The sequence below is a fragment of the Eulemur rufifrons genome, chromosome 20 (genome assembly GCF_041146395.1).
Source record: "Eulemur rufifrons isolate Redbay chromosome 20, OSU_ERuf_1, whole genome shotgun sequence".
NCBI classification, from domain to species: Eukaryota; Metazoa; Chordata; class Mammalia; order Primates; family Lemuridae; genus Eulemur; species Eulemur rufifrons.
Window position 1 is genome coordinate 28,147,046 of NC_091002.1, and position 21,710 is coordinate 28,168,755.

General features: G+C 44.2%; 1 protein-coding gene across 1 annotated transcript in view; it reads right to left on the reverse strand.

Annotated features, from left to right (window-relative positions):
• The window catches only part of DNAAF9 (dynein axonemal assembly factor 9), a 119,088-nt gene that overhangs the window by 20,331 nt on the left and 77,047 nt on the right, over positions 1–21,710 (reverse strand). The window contains exons 22-29 of the mRNA XM_069496607.1: positions 18,150–18,296; positions 17,005–17,093; positions 16,481–16,582; positions 16,100–16,217; positions 14,207–14,295; positions 12,741–12,899; positions 6,921–7,046; positions 3,785–3,822 (exon numbers count right to left, since the gene is read on the reverse strand). Of these exons, the coding sequence (XP_069352708.1) occupies positions 3,785–3,822; positions 6,921–7,046; positions 12,741–12,899; positions 14,207–14,295; positions 16,100–16,217; positions 16,481–16,582; positions 17,005–17,093; positions 18,150–18,296 (868 nt within the window). The remainder of the gene's footprint in view (positions 1–3,784; positions 3,823–6,920; positions 7,047–12,740; positions 12,900–14,206; positions 14,296–16,099; positions 16,218–16,480; positions 16,583–17,004; positions 17,094–18,149; positions 18,297–21,710) is intronic.

Below are 21,710 nucleotides of genomic sequence, written 5' to 3' on the forward strand. Positions count from 1 at the left end.
TATCTATAGATACTTTTAAAATCAGTAAAATATCTCCACTTTGCTATCAAGCCCAGGATTAAAACAAGACTTGCTTGCTGTTTAAGTACTGAGATTATTTCCTATTCCTTGAATTTCTGTAATATATATCATCTTGGGCTGTAACATAGTCCTCTTCTCATTGTAAAATAAGCCTTTGTTGTTAAAAGCAATGAAACAGGGAGGCTGACTCATGAACAGGAGTAAAAGGAGGCCATACGCTCCCTCGGGACATGAAGTGTTTGTCTACTGGTGGCAGATCCCACCTCCAAGCCAGCCACCAAATCTCTGAGGAGAAAAGAAATACTTGGTTTTTTAAAAACAGGGTCTCTGTCTTCGCCCAGGCTGGAATGCAGTGGTATGATCATAGTTCACTGCAGCCTTGAATGCCTGGGCTCAAGTGATCCTCCTGCCTCAGCCTCCAGAGTAGCTAGGATTATAGGCATGAACCACCACACCCAGCCAATACTAGTCTATTATCTCCTTCCTCCCCCAGATAGCCCATGCCCATGTCCCTCCTGGTCAGGCCAGTCCACAGGGTCCCATGGGCCCAGGTGCAAGGCACTGTTACTCCAGGAGCTCCCTGGAGAGTTCAGAAAACAGCATATGTGGCCTCAAGGTCATCTGCCCACATCTGACCATACCCCTACCTATACACAGGCACAGAATTTGACACATTGCCTTTGAACAATGAGTTGGAAGGCAGCGTTAATGAAATATGCCTACCAAGTGCTAGAGAGAACGCGGTCTGTCTCAGCCTCAAAGTATTCAGACTAAAAGGGGTCTTCCTCTCATAAGACAGGCCCAAGGCTGCCCCTGGTTCATGGACTGAAGACAGAGCATTTCTCCAAGGCTCTCTACCAGGAAATCCTGACCATCTGTGCTTGTCCTTCACACAAAAATTTAGAAGGGCACCGAAGTGGACAGTGCCAAGGAGCCAAGGTGCATGAGGGCGGCAGTTATCACATGGTGGACAAGGGGCTCTGACAGAAAAGAAGGCACCAGCAATTACAAATAAGACAGGGCTTGGGGCTGGACAGGTCACCAAATCCCAGGCACACCTGGGCAAACACTTCCTTAACTTCCTCTGCCCCTAGCTGAAGCTCTTCTCAATGGAAGAAGAGCTTCTTTCCCAGTCTCTGCTCTAGACCCCACCCCTTCCTCCTCAGGGATCCACTCTATCAAGCCTAGTATCTCCCTCCAGCCTGCAGGCTCTCTCAACAGCAAATAAGGAAGAGCAAATCATTCATAAAGAACAATTCTTAGAAGTAGTCTTCTCCAGCGATCATCCTTTTTATAGCCCCAAACACCCTACAATACCATCCACACTTGCTGGCTTCTAGTACCTCACTTGGCCATTGGTCCAGTCGGAGGTAGCTTCAGTCCTCACCTCTCCACTCATCCTCCTGCGGAGGTCACCAGTGTCCTTCACACCTGCAGAGCCAATGGGCTTGTCTCTGTCCTTCCCTCAAGGTCTCTGCAGCATTAGACATCGGTGACCTCATCCTCCTTCCTCCGTGTCTGAGGCAATGCTCTTTCCTCTTCTCCTTTCAGTCCCCTGGACTTCCCCTTCTGACTTTTTTTTTTTTTTTTTTTGTTGAGACAGAGTCTCACTTTGTTGCCCAGGCTAGAGTGAGTGCCGTGGCGTCAGCTTAGCTCACAGCAACCTCAGACTCCTCGGCTTAAGCGATCCTACTGCCTCAGCCTCCCGAGTAGCTGGGACTACAGGCATGCGCCACTATGCTCGGCTAATTTTTTTTTTTTATATATAGATTTTTAGTTGTCCATATAATGTCTTTCTATTTTTAGTAGAGACGGGGTCTCGCTCAGGCTGGTCTCGAACTCCTGACCTTGAGCAATCCACCCGCCTCGGCCTCCCAGAGTGCTAGGATTACAGGCGTGAGCCACCGCGCCCGGCCCCCTTCTGACTTTTAAACTCTGCCTCTGATACTGGCTGACTATAGTCCATGCCACTAACTTTGTGACTTTCAAACACGTATCTTAGGATCTGACAGCCCTCCTTGGTTATATCCTGGACCTATGTTTTCTTTTGTGCTTTCTATTTCAAGGATAGGTACCAACCACTTTCCCAATCTCCTAAACTAGAAACCTAGGAGTCGTCTTAGATACCTCTTTTTCCAACTCATGCCCCACGTCTAGTCTGTCACCAGATCCCACTGATCGAAACTCCACAAAATGTCCTTAATCTACCTGGGGTGAACACCGTGGATGGACTGAGACGACCTTCATTGCCTCCTGCTTCTGGGGTGCAGTACCTGGAAAGTAACAGGGCCTCGAAAAGCTGGACCTGAGACTACCTGGTACAGCAGTCCAACATACACATTCCTCCCTCCAGGGACAAGCCTTCTGCCCCAGGCAGCACCCTGCTCAGCTGTTTCCCAAGACAACAGCTCTGGTATGCTCTGTTGTCTCCGCTCCCTGCAGACTGGCAATGGGATCAACAGGGCGAAACTGTGCTGGGGACACAGAGTTGTTTTCTTCCGTCTGATTTCTGCTTGCTGGACTGGCTCAGGAAGCCCAGACCCCAGGCATGTCTCCCGATAACAATGAGCATTTCATCACCACTGCAGGGAATTTAGAATTTATTCTGGCTCTCCAGGCATCGGATAATATGATTAGAAAGTGCTGCTTCCAGAGTTGCCAGGTGGTAGGATGTTGCAAGGTTGAGTGCAACCTGTAGGATGGGTGGAGTTTTTTCAATGTTATCAAGGAAGTGTGGAAAATTCCAGTGTGTGAGGGAGGTATTAAGAAAGACAGGTCCTGCTGGGCCAAATGCTGCCTTCTTGGGACAGGAGAAGTGCATCAAGATCTTGCTGATCCAGAGGCTAGGAATACCTACCCAGTCCACTGATACTAGCTGGAAGGCCAGGGCAGAGTTGAGCCCAGCTCAGGAGAGGTATTGCCATGGCAATTTATTGCCATTAAGAGACAAGCTCTTGGGCCAAGCGTGGTGGCTGACGCCTGTAATCCTAGCACTCTGGGAGGTCGAGGCGGGAGGATCGCTCGAGGTCAGGAGTTCAAGACCAGCCTGAGCAAGACCGAGACCCCGTGTCTACTAAAAAATAGAAAGAAATTAACTGGACAACTAAAAATATATAGAAAAAGTTAGCCGGGCATGGCGGCATATGCCTGTAGTCCCAGCTGCTTGGGAGGCTAAGGCAGGAGGATTGCTTGAGCCCAGGAGTTGGAGGTTGCTGTGAGCTAGGCTGACGCCAGGGCACTCTAGCCAGGGGAACAGAGTGAGACTCTGTCTCAAAAAAAAAAAAAAAAAAAAGAGACAAGCTCTTGGAAGAAATCTGCCTATCAAATGTGACGAAAGTAAAGATGTGGCTGGGCATGGTGGCTCATGCCTATAGTCCCAGCACTTTGGTAGACTGAGGTGAGAGGACTGCTTGAGGTCAGCCCAGGCAACATAGTGAGACCCTGTCTCTACAACAAATTTAGAAATTAGCCGGGTGTGGTGGCACACCTGGAGTCCCAGCTACTCAGGAGGCTAAGGCAGCAGGATTGCTTGAGCCCAGGAGTTGGAGGCTGCAGTGAGCTATGATCATGCCACTGCATTCCAGCCTGGGTGACAGAGCAAGACTCCATCTCTGAAAAAAATTAAAATAATAATAAAGATGTCAATGTTTTCCCTGGACCAATTTTGTTTGCTTTAGATTTCAGAATGTAGGTAGGAATATGTATCTGTTGAAGAATTCTACTGAATTTGAAAGGCATGCAAGCCATAAAGTATATTGCTTACCTTGTGAACACTGGTCAAGACATTTAGGGAAAAGAAATCTAGGGGGAAAAAAGAGAGAAATATTTAAAAACCATTCATCTCAGAGTTGTCATTGATTATTTCCCACAAAAATCTGAATATCATTGATAAGCAAGATGACTTACTCAAGGAGGCAAGTGTCAGGAAGCATTGAACATTAAGGACAGCCACAGTTATTCAATGGACTTTCACAACTTTGGGTCAGAGCTCCCCAAACCAGGAGGAGCCCCACAGAAGTCCCTACATGGCCTATTCTAGGTGGAATGTTGATGGGGGGGGCCACAGGGGACAGCACCAGCTCTTGAGAGATGGAGAAAGAGTTGGTCTTTTTGGAAGGAGATACATTTTTGAGTAAAGTGGATATTTTAGGAAAAAATGAGAAGAATTAAACTCATCTAACTCTACCAGGGGTCTTTAGTATCAAAGTTGCCACTTTGGTAAATCTTCTGATATGTGGAGAAAAAAAAAAAAAAAGCAATACACATACATACTACAAATAATCAAATGGTCTTCCCATCTTTTAACACTTGCCTTGAGAGGCAATGGCCATTTCCTAGAAGGGACCACTATTAACACTTTGGTATATCCTACTAGATATTTCCTATGTAAATATAAATAAACATTTAAAAAATACTCCCATACTGTCTAGCAGTTATAAAAAACTAAAAAAAAAAAAATAGTTAAGATAAATTTTAAATTTATTCATAAAAATATAAATTTATTTAAAATTTTTTATTTTTATATAAAAATGTGTTGTTTTGAAATTTGTTTTTCCAATTCACAAAATACCGTGGACTTCTTTTTATGTTATATTAAAATATACTTGATTTTTTAAAATACCAGTCTCTCACCAAAAAGCATTTGGATTATTTCTAGTTCTCTGATATACATAGTATTGCTTAGACTAGAGTATTGCAGAGCACATCTGCCATGTTTCAGACTACCCAGCACCTGCTAATTACCTTTCCCAGGCTTCATTAGGAAGCCTATTTGCTTTTGTACAGGGCAAAAAATTGCTTTTGCAGCCTTCCTTGTAGTTTGGTACACACATGTGACTTAAGTTTCACTAAGACTCCAAATGGCAGTGAGCCAGGTGAGTGAGGCAATGTATGGTGAACAGACTGCATTTTCTGGGGAAGGAGGTAGTGGAGATACCTCCTTACCTGGGCAGCCCTACAGGAGACTTGAGCGCCTATCTGCCTAGCCAATATGGCCTCTATGGCCCACTTGGAGACTTTGAAAGCTATCTAATGTCCTTTAATAAATCCCTTTCAATTTAAACATGCTGGAGTGGGTTCTATTGTTTGGAATTAAGAATTATCTCTGAAACAAACATAAATGTGTGTATTTTTGCACATTTGTACAAATAGAACTGTATGATAAAATTCTAGCAATGGAATGGCCAAATTTGTCTCCAAAGAGGATTATATCATTTTATTCCTATCAGCAGTATATGAATGTACTTATTTTCCCACACTGCTGATGTGTAATAAATCACTCCAAAAATAAGTAGCTTAAAATAATGACAATTTATTATTTCTCATGATTCTATGGGCTGGCTGGGCTGTTATTTTGGCCCGGCGCAGTTCAGCTGGGGCCGATTGTCCAAAATGGTCTCACTCACAGGCCCAAATGGGGCCTCAGCCCAGACAGCAGGAGAGGGACGGCTGGGTCTCTCCACATGGTCTCTTATTCACCAGCAGCCTCTTATTCACTGGGCTTATTCATACGGTCTGGGTAGACTCCCAGAAGCAAGAGAGGGTAAGTCCCAGTGTGTCAGTGCTTTTTAAGCTTGTGCTTATTTCATGCAATGTCATTGTCCCATTGGCCCAAGCCTAAATCCAAAGGGTAAGAAACAGATACAACCCTTCAGTTCTTGATGGGAGGGGCTGCTTTTCCTGTAGTCATATTTTTAATCCACTAAAGTTGGCCGTGTAAGGATTTTTTTTCCTTTTTTAAATGTATGTGACTTAACTCTGGTCACTTAATGATTTTTAATGGAATGGGTTTAACTTTATTTAATAGCTTTCTATTCTTGATCATAGTTCCCATAATTCCCATTTTATTCCATGGGTGTCATGGGCTAATCATTAGCTTTTCAAGAAAACATTAGTAAACCACTACAGTAAATTACTTTCTAGAAGGAATTCAGAAGTAAATTTGGAAATTTCTCACTAATATCTAAAAAAATGACCAAATCAGTAATTTTGATTCATTGACTTAAATAATATTTTTGGTCTCCCAATATAAAAAGATGAGGAAATTAGTGTGCTCATACTTTCTATTACTTACCCCTGATTTTGTAACTTACATTCTTAATATTCTATAACCATATTCATCCAAGTTTAGCCTTACTTCTATATTTAAATAGATATGTTCATCTTCAGTCCTTTTATACCTTTTTTTTTTTTTTTTTTGTTGAGACAGAGTCTCACTTTGTTGCCCAGGCTAGAGTGAGTGCCGTGGCGTCAGCCTAGCTCACAGCAACCTCAAACTCCTGGGCTCAAGAGATCCTCCTGCCTCAGCCTCCCGAGTAGCTGGGACTACAGGCATGTGCCACTATGCCCGGCTAATTTTTCTATATATATATTTTTAGTTGTCCATATAATTTCTTTCTATTTTTAGTAGAGACGGGGTCTCGCTCTTGCTCAGGCTGGTCTCGAACTCCTGACCTTGAGCGATCCACCCGCCTCGGCCTCCCAGAGTGCTAGGATTACAGGCGTGAGCCACCGCGCCCAGCCTATATCTTATTTATTTATTTGAATTATTTTTTGACAACACCTGATACACACATGCTGGAGTACCCATTTATTCAACAGGTATTTTATGAGCACTTACTATTACTAAGCATTAAACGGAAATGGTTCCTGCTCTCACAAAAGCACAATCTGTATTCTATAATTCCTCTCTTTTCTTGGCTACCAGTTCAAAGGAGTCTCTTAAGGACCTGGCAGTAATCACAGAATAACTGAGCATTTACTACATATAAGGTGACTGATACATTACAAAAGACAAACACATGTAAAGATGTGTCTACTTCTGGAGGGTGGACAAAAATTACTTTGGTGTACTTAAACACACCACATGCTGGGGGCTAGAGGTGGTCCTGAGTATCTACCTGTGCTCCATGTAGCAGCTCAGAGGATCCACGCACGCTGTGATGGCGCCAATGGTAAAGGAGGACTTGACATTTGAGTCCGGGTGGGTTTGTAGGGCCTGGACAACATCAATAACATCTGTGTAGCTGGGGGAGGGGGAGAGGGAATGATTAGTTTATTAATTGGCATTGCAAAGCGGAGGAAGATGGGAATGCTGAATGGCTGAGTGAGCATCAGTGGAAGGAAAACCAAAAGGAGAAGCCTACCGTTCGGTTCCTTGGTGTCACCCCACTTCACAATTTAGAGCCCCTAGAATCCACAAAGGTTCCTGCTTGCCCATGTTCTATCAGTCCTCAACTACGTTAAGAGTGGGTACAAGAGCCATGCTGCTTTGAGGGTAAAAGGAAGCCTGTAGGTGACCCTGGGGTTCTGAGGGTAGGACATGGCATCTTTAGGTCTGTTTTCTAATCAAGTTACGAACTCCTGCCATGATCTGTTTTCTTTCTTTTATTTTTATTTATTTTTATTTTTTATAGATACAGGGTCTCGCTAAGTTGTCCAGGTTGGAGGGCAGTGGCTATTCACAGGTGTGATGACAGCACACTGCAGCCTTCAACCCCTGGGCTCAAGTGATCCTCCTGCCTCAGCCTCCTCGGTAGCTGGGACTACAGTGGTGTGTCACCACCCCTGGCTCTGTCCATTTGCTTTAATAGTTTTGTTTTTTTTTTTTTTTTTTTGAGACAGAGTCTCACTCTGTTGCCCAGGCTAGAGTGAGTGCTGTGGCGTCAGCCTAGCTCACAGCAACCTCAAACTCCTGAGCTCAAGCGATCCTCCTGTCTCAGCCTCCCGAGTAGCTGGGACTACAGGCATGCGCCACCATGCCTGGCTAATTTTTTCTATATATATTTTTAGCTGTCCATATAATTTCTTTCTATTTTTAGTAGAGGTGGGGTCTCGCTCTTGCTCAGGCTGGTCTCGAACTCCTGAGCTCAAACGATCCGCCCACCTCGGCCTCCCAGAGTGCTAGGATTACAGGCATGAGCCACCGCGCCCGGCCATTTGCTTTAATAGTTTTTTCCTCTCCTTCTCACCTCACAGAACATGCAGGCAAGAGACAAAGAAGGATCCTCAGGACCTGTCCAGGTCAGCAGAAACATGTCAAATACAGCTCAGATTCATACTTTCTGCCTAGAACTCCCTCCAAACTCCAGACTTACAGAGCCACATTGGTATCTTCACTTAGGACCTAGTACGTTCATGATCCAACTCTTCATGATGCCTGCTCCTTCCAAGGCCTTGTCCTTAGCTGAGAGGATGCTATTCTTTCAGATGCTAGCCCCAAAGATTTGTTTGGAGTCTTCTTTGACTCCATTTTTTCTGTCTTCAAAATATAATTAGAAGAGGTCACTGCTCATACCCCCATGCTCCCACTGGGTTCAAACTGCTACCATCTTTTGCTTAGATCACCCCAACAGCCTTCCCCTGCTCTGTCCTTGCCTCTCTCCAATCTGTTTTCAACATAGAAGCTGGAGGAATATGCTAAACCCAGAGTCAGATCATGTCACTCCTCTGCTTAAAATCCTCTAGGGGCTTCTATCTCACTCTGCCTGAAAGCCAAAGCCCTTACGATGGCCCAGGCAGCCCTCTATGATCTCACCCCCCACAAAGCAGGGAAGAATTTCATCTCCTACCAACCCTTCCCTTGCCCTAATCCAGCCACTTTGGCCTCCCGGCTCTTCCCTGAACATGCCAGGCATACTTTCACCTCTGCACTCTCTGTCCCCTCTGCCTGGAATGTTCTTTTCCTCAGGTATCTGCATGGCTCACTCCCCCACTCCCTTCAGGTCTCTGTTCAAAGGGCATTTTATGAGAGAGGCATCCTCTCACTTTATACACCCTATGTGATATGGCAACCCTCTCTTGGCACTCTCTGCCCGCTTCTCCAATTTTTTTCCAAAGCATGTCAGCAGCTACATATACTATATTTTCCCATTTATTTGTTCATTGTCTATCTCCACAATAAGAATGCCAGGGTGGTTGCTGAATTTCTGGTGCCTAAAGCAGGGTAGATGAATGAACTAGACGTTCAACATGGGGTAGACCCTGGTTACTGCAAGAGGGCACCAACCCTCTTCACCTGGTAGAGAAGAACTCTTTCCCAAGTGACTCAGTCTGTCACCAAAAGGTCTGTTCTTATGGAGGGAAGTTAAACCTGATGGGCACCTGCTGATCAGATGGGCCTGGGTCTAGCCTGGGTCTAGCCTGGGCCCTCGGGAGGCCAGTGGTTGTGGTGGTGTAGACAGATACAGCCTGTCTGAACCATTTCTGAGGTTCCTACAAACAATTCATCTGTAAAAAGGCCCTTGGCCTTATCCCAGACTATAGTATTACCCCTCTCCCCCAGGTGTGGCCTCAGTCTGGACCAGCTGGCAATGCTTTGGTAGAGAATAGGTGTACTAGGTTCTAGAGTTCCCCCGTGAGGCCCTGGCAGCCAGAGCACCTTCACAGCAAGCCCTCTGTTCACTGGCATCTCTCCTCGGAGGCTTCTCCCCCTGCCTGGGCATGTATGTATACGGCCATGGGGGTTCTTTCCACTGCAGTGCTAGATGCCAGGAGAGTCCCACACACCACGTGCACTGCCAGGCCCTTACAGTAGCACACCTGGTGAGCAGAACTGACGCTTGCAGGCTACCCCAAATCTCTCTATGGTCATGTGTAACGGAGTTAACTCAAGGTTAAGTGCCTTGCTTCTCAGCATTAGCTTTTCCCCTCTTCTATAAATAAGTGTTTGGAGGCTTTTTATTTTCCAAGTTTAGTATAAGCAGTAGAGACTCATTTCTTAGGGTAGAAATGAATGACTGAAAAAGATTTATAAGCCAATCTTGAGGATTTCAGTCATTTTAATACAATAGGATTTCCCTTAGAGAGGGTAGCTGGGGAATTCTCAGGTTTCCTGATCATTCCATTAATTTTTATTGATTTTGTGAAAAACAGGACCCCGGCTCCTTGGTGAGGCCTATGCATCTGGGCACTGCCCAGAAAGAGGAGGCCATGGCCACTCACTCCACTCCTTCAGGCAATCTCTTCTAGACCCTCCCTCCTTCCCCATCCCCCACCCTACAACCATCCTAGGCAGAGCCTTCGGACAGGAGGAGGCAGCCCTCACTGCAGAAGGAAGCACCATGCTCAAGCTGCCAGAGCTTGACCAGGCCACTTTGGCTAAACTGACCCAACTGCATGATGAAGGCAAAAAACTGGCTCTTCATGTTTGCTTCTTGTCAGTATTCTCTTTATTAAAAAATCAAAACAAAAAACCAGCAGGACTATAACCTTCTTTCCTCTGAAACAACAGATATCTATTCAAGTCTTCTTTGGGCTCAGTTTTATGTTTGCAATTTAAGCCCACAATTTGAGTGGGCACATGTTTTATATCAATTTAATTTCTGTTTTGAGAGATATTTTGTTTTTAATGTAGATAATTTTAAACAATGATTTTACAACATTCCAGAGTATAAATAAATATAGCTCAGCCTGGCATGGTGGCTCATGCCTATAAACCTAGCATTCTGGGAGGCTGAGGCAGGAGGATCGCTTAAGGCCAGGAGTTCAAGACCAGTGTGGGCAACACAGCAAGATGCAATCTCTATAAAAAAATAAGAAAAATTAGACAGGAGTGGTGGTGCACACCTGTAGTCCCAGCTACTAGAGAGGCTGAGGCAGGAGGATCACTTGAGCCCAGGAGTTTGAGGCTGTGGTGAGCTATGATGACATCACTGAAATCCAGTCTGGGTGACAGAGGGAGACCCTATCTCAATCAATTAATCAATCCATCCCCTCAAGTTCCTTAAAATTAATTTTTAAAAATTCAGATTTTCCCAGTTTTTCATGTACTCATTTATGTGTGTATATGTGTGCATGTCTGTGTATATTAAGCTCTACAATTTTGTCGCCTGTATAGGATCCTATTTTTACCACCACAGTCAAGACATTGAGCAGTTCCAACAGCACAAAGATCCTTTGTGTTGCCTTTTATAATCATGCCCACCACCTCCTGCTCCTAATTCCCACTCCTAACCCCTGGCAACCATTAGTCTGTCCTCTATTTCTAACACTTTGTCTTTTTTGGGTTTTTTTTTGGAAACAGAGTCTCACTCTGTCACCCTGGCTACAGTACAGCAGCATCATCATAGCTCACTGAAACCTCAAACTCCTGGGCTCAAGTGATCCTCCTGCCTCAGCCTCCTGAGTAGCTGGGACAACAGGTGCATGCCACCATGCCCGGCTAATTTTTCTATTTTTTGTAAAGACAGGGTCTGACTCTTGCTCAGGGTAGTCTCGAACTCCTAAGCTCAAGCAATCCTCCTGCCTTGGCCTCCCAGAGAGCTAGGATTATAGGGGTGAGCCACTGTGCCCGGCCTAAAACTTTCTCATTTTAAAACACATTAATTAAATTTTTTTCCTCAAACGGGGCTGCCGAGAAACATTAATTCAATTTTTAAAAGAACAACTAATAACTCCACTTGATGTCAAAGTTCACTAATTTGAATGGGACCAGGACACTCTAGGGGTTACAGAAACCTATTCCTTATATCACAGGCTTCCCCAAAGAATGCTATAAATGAAAATAGCCATATTCAAGGAATAAAATTCTCAATTTGAGAAGCCTTTGGGATCTCCCTTCCCCAACAACTTTCATAATGGGAGGCGAAGGAGCTAAGACAAACCATCCCTTTGACCAGTAGAAGAGATGGAAAACCAGAAGAAAACAAGCAGTTTCAAGCCCACATTCTTCCTTGCTGGCTTCCACAACCTCAGCCCACAAGCAGGACAAAAGGGCTGACAGAAGGGAGCCCGAGCAGGGTGTGAGAAAAGCTGCAAAGGAGAATAACGGCCTGGCCAGGTGCACAGTCCACCCACCTCCTTCCTCAGGACCTCCAACTCCCATTGTCACAGCCAGGAGACCAAACAGAGCTTTGGGCTGGGGTCCATTCTTTACTGGAAACAACTAGCCAATTGCAAAGACTAGTACGAGTACAAAAACGTCTCACTTTGTGAGAACTGCCAAAAGCTTCTTTATTACCAACCATAATGACACCAGTGAAAAGCATAGCCTGTGCTTTCCTGCCTCGGCATGTTCCCCCCGGGCCCAGGTGGTGATGAGCCTGGGGGCAGGGACTCCTCCCTGGAAAGTCTTAGAACAGGTCAAGGGAAGCTCCTTTCAGCCAGGGTCCCCGAGAACAGTGTTACACGCTCTGTCAAACCTGCCCTCCCATGTTACATACCGACAATAATCCTGCTTACACGGGGACGTCGTGACCTAGTCAGCCTACAATCACAGTTCTGCACACAGCCATGAAGTGGGAGCTCCTTACCCAATTCGCCTATTCACATTCCTCACTGAGGGTCCCAGGAAACCCTCCTGGGCCAGCCATCTGGGACATGGTGGGGCTGGAGACTGCAGAGTGTGGGGGACGTCTCTGCAATTCCACAGGAGGGAAGACTGAAACATATGAAGCTCCCTTATCTAGATGACAAAGGAAGAGGCTTAGGGGCTACTTTTGTTACAAGAATTATCAATGAACCTTGCCCAGATTCCCAACCTTTTAGGGATATTATGATGTTGAAGCAAAACTTATGAGTTGTATGCAAGTGACAACAGCTACTCTAGGCCATAGGATGGCAAGAGGGTCTTTGCTTGGTTAAGGCCTCTCTGCAGTGCAGGCACTGCTCATGCATGTGTGGAATTTGTCCCATGCCCCAGGTTTGCTACACATGAGGTAACAGTAATGGCAAGGTTACCACCCTGACTCCATTGTCCCCAGAAGACTTCCAGTGCTCACCCTTGTAACACCACCAGCAGTCTGGTCTTCTTGCGGATGTAGGCTGACTGGCGGACAGAGCGGTTCTGTTGGGCCTCCAGGGCACTGGAAAGGTATCTCTGGAAGTGGGCAGCATGAAAACATTCGGAGCTGTCCATGATTTGGCGGTACACCATCCACCTGGAAACGGCAAATGTAATCTCAGCCTGAGGGCCACCTGACGGCCTGGCCCCACAGGCTCAGCCATGGATTCAAATGTGACCAGTTCTCCCAGAGACATTCTGTCCAATGTATTCGTACAGGGGAAAGCAATCCTGGCACCACAGGAAAAGGCAGGGGGCACTGGTTGGGTTGGGAGCCCAGTATCCTGAAACCGTTATGATTGGGGCTTTCAACAGGAAACCCCTTGCCAAGAGGAAAATGATCAGGGAAGCACATGATCAACAGAGTTCAGAGCTGAGAGGCAGTCACTTCTTAGAGGACCACACAAAAATTGGCTTCAATATGGTGCTCAGTAATACTCTTGCTAAGAGTAAGAAATAGAGTGAAGAACTCAGAATGTTTATAGAATAAAAGCACTAGACATGAGGAACTGCTTAACCATTTAGTACTTAATAAACAAGGTCCAATATGTCCCTAAGCATCTCTCCAAAACTCACCTCCTCATCCCCCACCCTAAACTGCCAACCCTCTGGGCAATTTCAGTCTTTCCAATTCCTTTACAGCCTCCTAACGGAGGCCTTACTTTGGGGTAGACTGACCATATATTAAATGCCTGGTGCAGTCAGCAGGGTTGTTTAGTAATCTGACAGCCAGGTGGAAGCAATGGATGAATGGTTTTCCCAATTTCACCTGAACCAACCTGTTCAAGCTGCACCTGAACTCATGCAGTCTCCTTGTGGTCATGGGAGGATCACTTTATCTACCAGCTCCCAAGTTCTTAAACCCATCACGGCCTTGAGTTTCCCAGCCGACTAGGCACACTCCCAGGCCTTTGCGCTTGCTGTCCTGCTGCTACAGTGCTCTCCCTCAGATATCTGCATGGTTCACTCCCTTATTCTTTCGAGCTTTGCTCAAACATTACCTTCTGAATGGGGTCTTCCCTGACCTCCCAATTTAAAACTGGAATCCCACTCCTAGCCCTGCACTTTCTGTATTTTTCTTTCTCTATTTTCTCCACAGCACTTTTCACCAGCTAATATACTATGTTTTCCTTATCTGGTTAATTGTTTGTTTTCCCAAATTAGAATGTAAGCTCCTCAAGGGCAGAGATTTTCTTGTCTGTTTTGTTCATCAGTGTGTTCCCTCACACTCAGAACAGTGCCTGGAACACTGGAGGGAGCAGCACAGTGTGTTACAGGGATGGATGACTACTGTGCCAATACCACTCACACCAAGGGCCAGTACATGTCTAAGGTTTCCCAGTGCCTAGGCAGGCCCAGGGATAGAATCCCTTTCCCCAAAGCAAAGGCAGCAGCCATACTAACCTGCCATATTCCTTATGCAGAGTGACCAGAAAAGCACAGAGCTCGCTAGCATGACAGCCTGGGAGGCCGGTTACAATGCTGATAATTACCTACGTGAAAGAAAAGTCATGTGGGTTTGCAATTCAACTGCATTGCATTGTGTAAGAAGAGGTCTGGGAGCCAAGCTCTGTGGGTCTGAACCTCAGCACCACCACGCACTAGCTCTGTGACCTTGGGCCAAAGACAGAACCAACCTTGTAGGGTAGGTGTCAGGATTAACTTAATTAACATATGAAAAGTGCTTAGAACAGTGCCTGGTACATAGCAAATACCATACAAAATGCAGTGTTACTACTAGAATTTCTATACAGCAGGTTGTGAATACATCAGTTAAAATACAATGCATTAAAAGGCCTACCTGAGACCAATGGCTTTTGTAAAGCAGACTCAGGATATTTATGACTTATTTCCAAGAGTAACACTTAGGAAAATACTGGGCAGAAAGGAGGTCCAAAAAGAAAATGCCACGGGCTACCCTGGAGTTTGGCCACCCTGGAGTGGTAAACTCTGCAGAGGACAGGAGTGGTGCTGGGTGTTTCTGCCTGGCTGCCTGTGCCCTCCAAGCCACACTGCCTGGGCTATGTCAAAACTCACTAGTCGTGGGAAGCACTTCTGACTCTTGAGGAGAAGAGGAGCCTGGCTGGACCGTCCTAACCTTATTACACAATGGCACTAAAACAGGCCCCTCTTCTACTTATTCTAAAGTAACTTAAGAAATTCACTGAAAAAGAAGGAGTCATGCAGGGGAGGGCAGGAACCATGCAGTTACTGAAGGAGGTCTATGTGAATGGCATAGCATGACAAGGGCCTCTATGTGTTTTATTTCACGATACACAAGATACACTAGGATAGGCCCAGTCACAGATAACTTATGCTAAAGCTCAGCCTGGAGGCACTTACCACCTGAGCTGACCACATCCACACAGAGAAGACGGCTGTGGCTTCCTCTTCTTTTGTGGTACCCAGAAGCTCTCCCTGGTCCCCTCTGACCAGGGCCTCTATAGTGTATCCCCCTTTGCCCTCTGGGGCACTACTCCACGTAATTGACGTTTTGTTTATCTTCCTCCCATCCAGCTCTACCCATCTGGGCTCCTATTCCTCAGTGTCCAGGCCTTAGCCCCTCAAATCACAGCACAGTGCATACAGCCAGATACATTCATACTTTAAGGCCAGTCCTAGAGCACCTTTTCAAAAAATATAACAAGTAGGCATTTTCAGGCTTTTTATACTCTTGCCTAAGGGAAAAAAATGGTGCTTCTAATTGCTTACTGCTTCTGTTTCCTTTTGTAGCTGAGTATCTTCTAGATTAGCACAGAAATAAATACCTTCTTTGAGTCTGTTGTGACATATGGCTGCAAAGCAATGGTGGGAGGGAGTCAAGCGGAGGGAAGCCTGAGGCTGGAGAGATTAAAATCCACTCTGGGGAAGACAATGTTTACAAAGTATCACCTTACCCTGGTGATTCCAGCAAGGACCTAAAAACACAGACACTCACCTCCTTATTAAGCACAATATATCGACCACTGCCAGGTAAGTCTTTCTTACAACCAGAAAGGGCTGGCAGGAAGAGAGCACTGAGCAAAAGTTTAAAAGACCTGGAGAGGCCAGGGAGGACAAGGCAGAATGCCAGGATTTTATCACTGTCATGGGGCACGGCCAGGGTTAACGCAGGCACCCGACACAGTCATTGTACAGGGAGGGTTATGTGTATCATTATGCCAGTATCCAAGGAGGCAGGGAGTCTTATAAAAGGGACGCCACCTGAGCTCCCTTTGTTAACTACACAAAAGATCCAAAGGCAGGGTCTCAGGATTACCTTCCTGTGGATTCCCAGCACATTTGGTGAACTCCTACCTTGTCATTTTCTACTCTGTGAGTAGGGTTGATTTCAGCTGGCTGCAGCAGGACAGGAAGATGGGTCCGCATCACAGGTTCCTGACTAATGCTGCTGATGGCAAAATGCTGGAGAAACCTAAAAAAACAAAGAAAATGCTATTATGTTACCATCACCAGACTTGTCTAAATGATCGCATGAGAAACTTTACTTAATTGCTGAAAAATAAACCTAGTCTCTAGGTTCTCTCTAGAGAATAAAAATTGCATATGGTATGTCACTATTACCTTTTACAACGATCCCCAAGAAGCTATAAGAAAAAGGAGCTTAGGAAGGACCAACATTGAGGTTTCTGACATTTGGAAAGTCAAAACATCTAAAAACAGAAAAGCAGAGCTCACCAGTCCAGCTCTGGGAGTTTAGCTGAGAGTAGCTTTAGAGAACTCCGTTTCTCCCCAGCAGGATAGCTCAGGGCACTGAAGAGCTTCTGTGCACCGGAGTGTCTAGAATATCAAAAGCTCACAGATTAGAACTCCCTCTCCCTACAGCACACACACTTTACACAACTTGTTCTGATCCTTTCAAGCCAGAGGCCAGTGACAGAGTCAACTCTTCCAAAATAAGCATCTCTGTGACTTAAACAAAATGTGGCATTAGTGCATGATGACTGGTATGCCCACATAGGAAGGCTGGCCCCAAACCTCTTGACAACACTATGTGAGTTGCTGATTCTTGGTGGATCTCATCACTCTTGCTTTCTCTTTTCAAGGGCTCCGGCTACCTGCAAGTTGGCAGCATGAAAATGACTGTGCTGGCCCTTTCAGAAGCCAGGACCCCTGTGTTACATAACGCCAGGCATCCTGCAGAGAGAGCACACCCACAAAGCTTCGGGAAGCAAGCATAAACACTGAAGGCAGCCACTTACAATTTCTTTTGTTCCACAGATAATCCATCTTCCTGGATCACTTTTAAAGAGAGCCCTGAGTTATCCTGCTGTTGCCAGGGGGAGAAGACCTAAACAAAACACAATTTGAGCAAAGAACACTTTAAACCCAACAACAGGATATGGAACCCACATGGGGATTTGATGGTTGTTGAAAAGCTAGACTGTCAGTGCAGAGAAAAACCACTATAACAAACAAGTTTGCTTCAAAAATAGAGGCCTGAAGCAATTCTGTTCTGTGTTTTTTAGAATCAGAATGTCTTTCTGGGTTCCTTCTCCTTAGGGATTCTCCTTCTTCAGAGCTCAGGAAGCATGGAGGAAGGTATCAGGTGACTCTGTTCTGGTTCCCTGGTGATGGGGCAGACAGACAGGAGTGGTTCAAGTAACTCCTGCCTGGAGGCAGAGGGGTGGCTGCAGGGAATCCAAGGGGCTGTCTTTACTTTCCAGATCGGAAGGACAAGCACAAGGCGGTAGGAAGACCCAGCAGGCAGTATGGGGGAGACACAGGCTGGGCTGAGAAGACACTCTGCAGCCACGGTCAGCTCTTCTCTCTTCCACGTTCTGCAAATCTGTCCTAAGGGAGGGACACTGTCCCCTCACAAGAGGGGCAATCACACCTTTCAAAGAATTCCTACCATCAGTTTAACTTTGGCTATTGCTTGGTCTCTAAGTGGGTCGTATAATTCTTGGTAAGTTCCTTCACTTATGTAATCTGTGCTGAGCACCTATAATGTGCAGATTGCCGGGTGGCACCATTTACAAGGGCAGGGACTGTGTCCCACAGGGACAGAGAGCACAGGGTGGGGGAGAGAGCTCTAATCCAGTAGGTAGGGCCCGACAATTCAATAAAGTAACTAAAAGGGAAGTAAGTCTAAATAGGATTTAAAGGGAACAAAGCAGATTTTTCTTAAAGGCTAAAAAAAGCCTTCTGTTCAGTTTCTTTAGGCTCTCACCCCTCACTGCCAAGAGCATCATTCTAGAACCCGAAGGAATTAGAAGCAGTCACCCCCGCCACCAGCCAACTCTCCCTCTCATCACTTCACTGTTAGCTCCAAGGCACTGCCTTACCATCTAAATTGCTACAGAAAAAAATAGTAGTTGTTGTGCTGAATAATGACCGATGTTACCTCTGAGTAAAATGCCTGGTATATCTTTGATTTGGGGAAAAGGGCAATCATCAGAAAATTGCTTGATCCATGGAAATGAACTGGGAGATGAGGAAGCATTGAGCTTTTGAAGTCTATGAGAAGGGCAGCAACAATACTGGTAGAATCCTGAAGAGAGAAAGAGGAAACATCAGCAAGGAGAGCCATTTGCATGATTCCAGCCCTTACAACTACTGGCAGAACACATAGGATCAATTTTAGTGCAATTATTTTCCATTATGTGGCTTACTGGGGTTCAATATACATGTGCTTCCCAATACCCAGTTACAGAAGATATACAAAGTACAAGGATTTTTTTCTCTTAAGCTAAAATGTCACATCAAAATTCCTCCTAGGGTATTAAATCCTCATCAGATATATGATTTGCAATTATTTTCTCCCATTCCGTGGCTTGTCTTTTCAATCTCTTTATAGTGTCCTTTGATGTACTGAATTTTTTAATTTCGATAAAGTCCAATTTATAGATTCTCTTTTGTTGTCTGTGCTTTTGATGTCATATCCAAGAAATCATTGCAAAATCTGATGTTATAAAGATTTTCTCCTGTTTTCTTCTAAGAGTTTTATTGTTTTAGCTCTTATGTTTAGGTTTTTTGATCCATTTTGAGTTAATTTTTGTATATAGTATAACATAAGGGTCCAACTTAATTCTTTTACATGTGGATATCTGGTTTCCCAGCATCATTTGTTAAAAAAGACTGTCTTACTGACATTGGTTTTGGCACTATTGTCAAAAATGATCTGATGCAAGGATTTCTTTCTGGGTTCCCTATTCTATTCCACTGGTCTGTCTGTCTGACCTTATTCCAGCACCAAACTGTCAGGTTACTGTAAGTTTGTATAAGTTTTGAAATAAGGAAGTGTGAGTCTTCCAACTTTGTTTTATCTTTTCAAGATTGTTTTGACTAATTTGGGTCCCCTGAGATTCCATATGAATTTTAGGATGGGTTTTCCTATTTCTGCAAAAACTGCCACTGGGATTTTGATAGAGATTGCATTGAATCTGTAGATTGCTTTGGGTAGTATTGTTGTCTTAAAAATATTAAGTCTTCTGATCCATGAACATGGACATCTTTCCATTCATTTAGGTCATCTCTAGTATTTCGGTAAAGTTTTATAGTTTACAGTGTACAAGTCTTTCGCATTCTTGGTTAAATTTGCTCCTTAGCATTTTATTCTACTGTAATTGTTAGAATTGTTTTCTTAATATCCTTTTCAGTTTGTTCATAGCTAGGATATTGAAATGTAACTGATTTTTGTGTGTTGATTTTTGTATCCTGCAACTTTGGTGAATTTGTTTGTTAGTTCTAATGGTTTTTTTGGTGGAATCGTCAGGGTTTTCTACATGTAAGACCATGTCATTTACAACATGGTCTTACTTCTTTCTTTCCAATTTGGATGCCTTTTATTTCTCCTTCTTGCCTAACTGCTCTGGCTAGAAAATCCAATACTATGTTGAACAGAAGTGGCAAAAGCTGGCATCCTTGTTCCTAATCTTAGGGGAAGAGGGTTTGTTCTTTTTTTTTTTTAAAGAACATTTAATTTATCATTATAAAAGTAGTATGTTCATTAAACAAAATTTTGAAAAAAAAAAAAAATAGAACAGAGAAGAAAGTTAAGAAAAGATTAAGCCAAAGTCCTATCATCTAAATCCAACTATTGCTAACATTTTATGTACTTTTCCTTCCAGTCTTTTTTTCCCTATTCATTCATTGCCTTGTCTTTTTTATGTAGTGGGAAGTCATATTTATTACTACAGTTCCATATCCTGTTTTTAAAACTTAATTTACCATTACCATCTGCCGTGTTATTTAACATATACTGTCAGTAAACATTTCCAGTGACCGCATGCTACTGCCCTATTAGGTGCCCCCCATGGCTGGACATTCACATTAGCTACTCCAGTTCTCCTCTGCCAACAGTTCCTTTTGTTTGCTCTTTGCTTATTTTCTGTTACACATAGTAGCAGCAGGCTGCTTCTGATACGCCTCCCTATATTTGTTAAGTAGCCTCACGTCCTCTAAACACCCCTGACCTGGGACTCAGTGTATGCATGTTAATAAAGATAGAGCTCTTTGTAAAAAAAGAAATATTAACTCATTTGTTTTAATCAGCAAAAGTGTTTTTTCCAATTTTTTTTTGCTTTTTAATTCTGTTTTTGAAATATTTTTAATAAATTATTTTATTTTTAATTGACACGTAATTGTACATATTTATGGGGTACAATGTGTTGTTTCAATACATGTATACATTGTGTCAAAATTAATAATTTTTTATTCAATTTATATAACAGGATAATTAACATATCTATCACCTCAGACATTTATCATTTCTTTGTGGTGGGAACATTCAAAATCCTTTCCTCTAGCTATTTATTTATTTATTTATTTTTTTTTTGAGACGGAGTCTCACTCTGTTGCCCAGGCTAGCGTGAGTGCCGTGGCATCAGCCTAGCTCACAGCAACCTCAAACTCCTGGGCTCAAGCAATCCTCCTGCCTCAGCCTCCCGAGTAGCTGGGACTACAGGCATGCGCCACCATGCCCGGCTAATTTTTTCTATATATATATTTAGCTGTCTATATAATTTCTTTCTATTTTTAGTAGAGATGGGGTCTTGCTCTTGCTCAGGCTGGTCTCGAACTCCTGAGCTCAAATGATCCGTCCACCGCGGCCTCCCAGAGTGCTAGGATTACAGGCGTGAGCCACGGCGCGCGGCCTCCTCTAGCTATTTTGAGATGTATAATTTATTGTTGAGTATAGTCACCCTACTGTGCAATAAAACACTAGAACTTACGTTTCCTTTCTAATTGTAACTGTACCCATTGACCAACCTCTCCCTGTCCCCTGAAATACTTTTTAGAGTTTTATATTACTAACTAGTCTGATAAATTTCATGATATATCCATACAATGGAAGACTACTCAGCAATAAAGAGGAACCAGCTATTAATGTACACAGCATGGATGAATCTAAAAATCATTATGCTGAGTGAAAAATGCCAGACTCAAAGAGTACAGAATGTATGATGTTCATTTATACAACATTTTAGAAAATGCAAACTAATACACAGTGATAAAAAAACTAACCAGTTGTTATCTGAAGTCAAGTGTAGAGGGAAGGCCAAGCGTGATGGCTCACGCCTGTAATCAATCCTAGCACTCTGGGAGGCCGAGGTGGGAGGATCACTTGAGCTCAGGAGTTCGACACCAGACTGAACAAGAGTGAGATCCCTGTCCCTATTAACAATAGAAAAATTATCCGGGCATCATGGCATATGCCTGTAGCCTAGCTACTCGGGAGGCTGAGGCAAGAGGATCACTTGAGCCCAGGAGTTTGAGGTTGCAGTGAGCTACAATGATGCCACTACATTCTTCCTGGGGCAACAGAGCAAGACTCTTGTCACACACACACACACACACACACACACACACACAAAAAGATGGAGAGAAGGCTGAACTACAAAAGGGCATGAAGAAACTTTTTGGAGTGATGAAAATCTTTTGTATCTTGATTGTGATGGTGGTT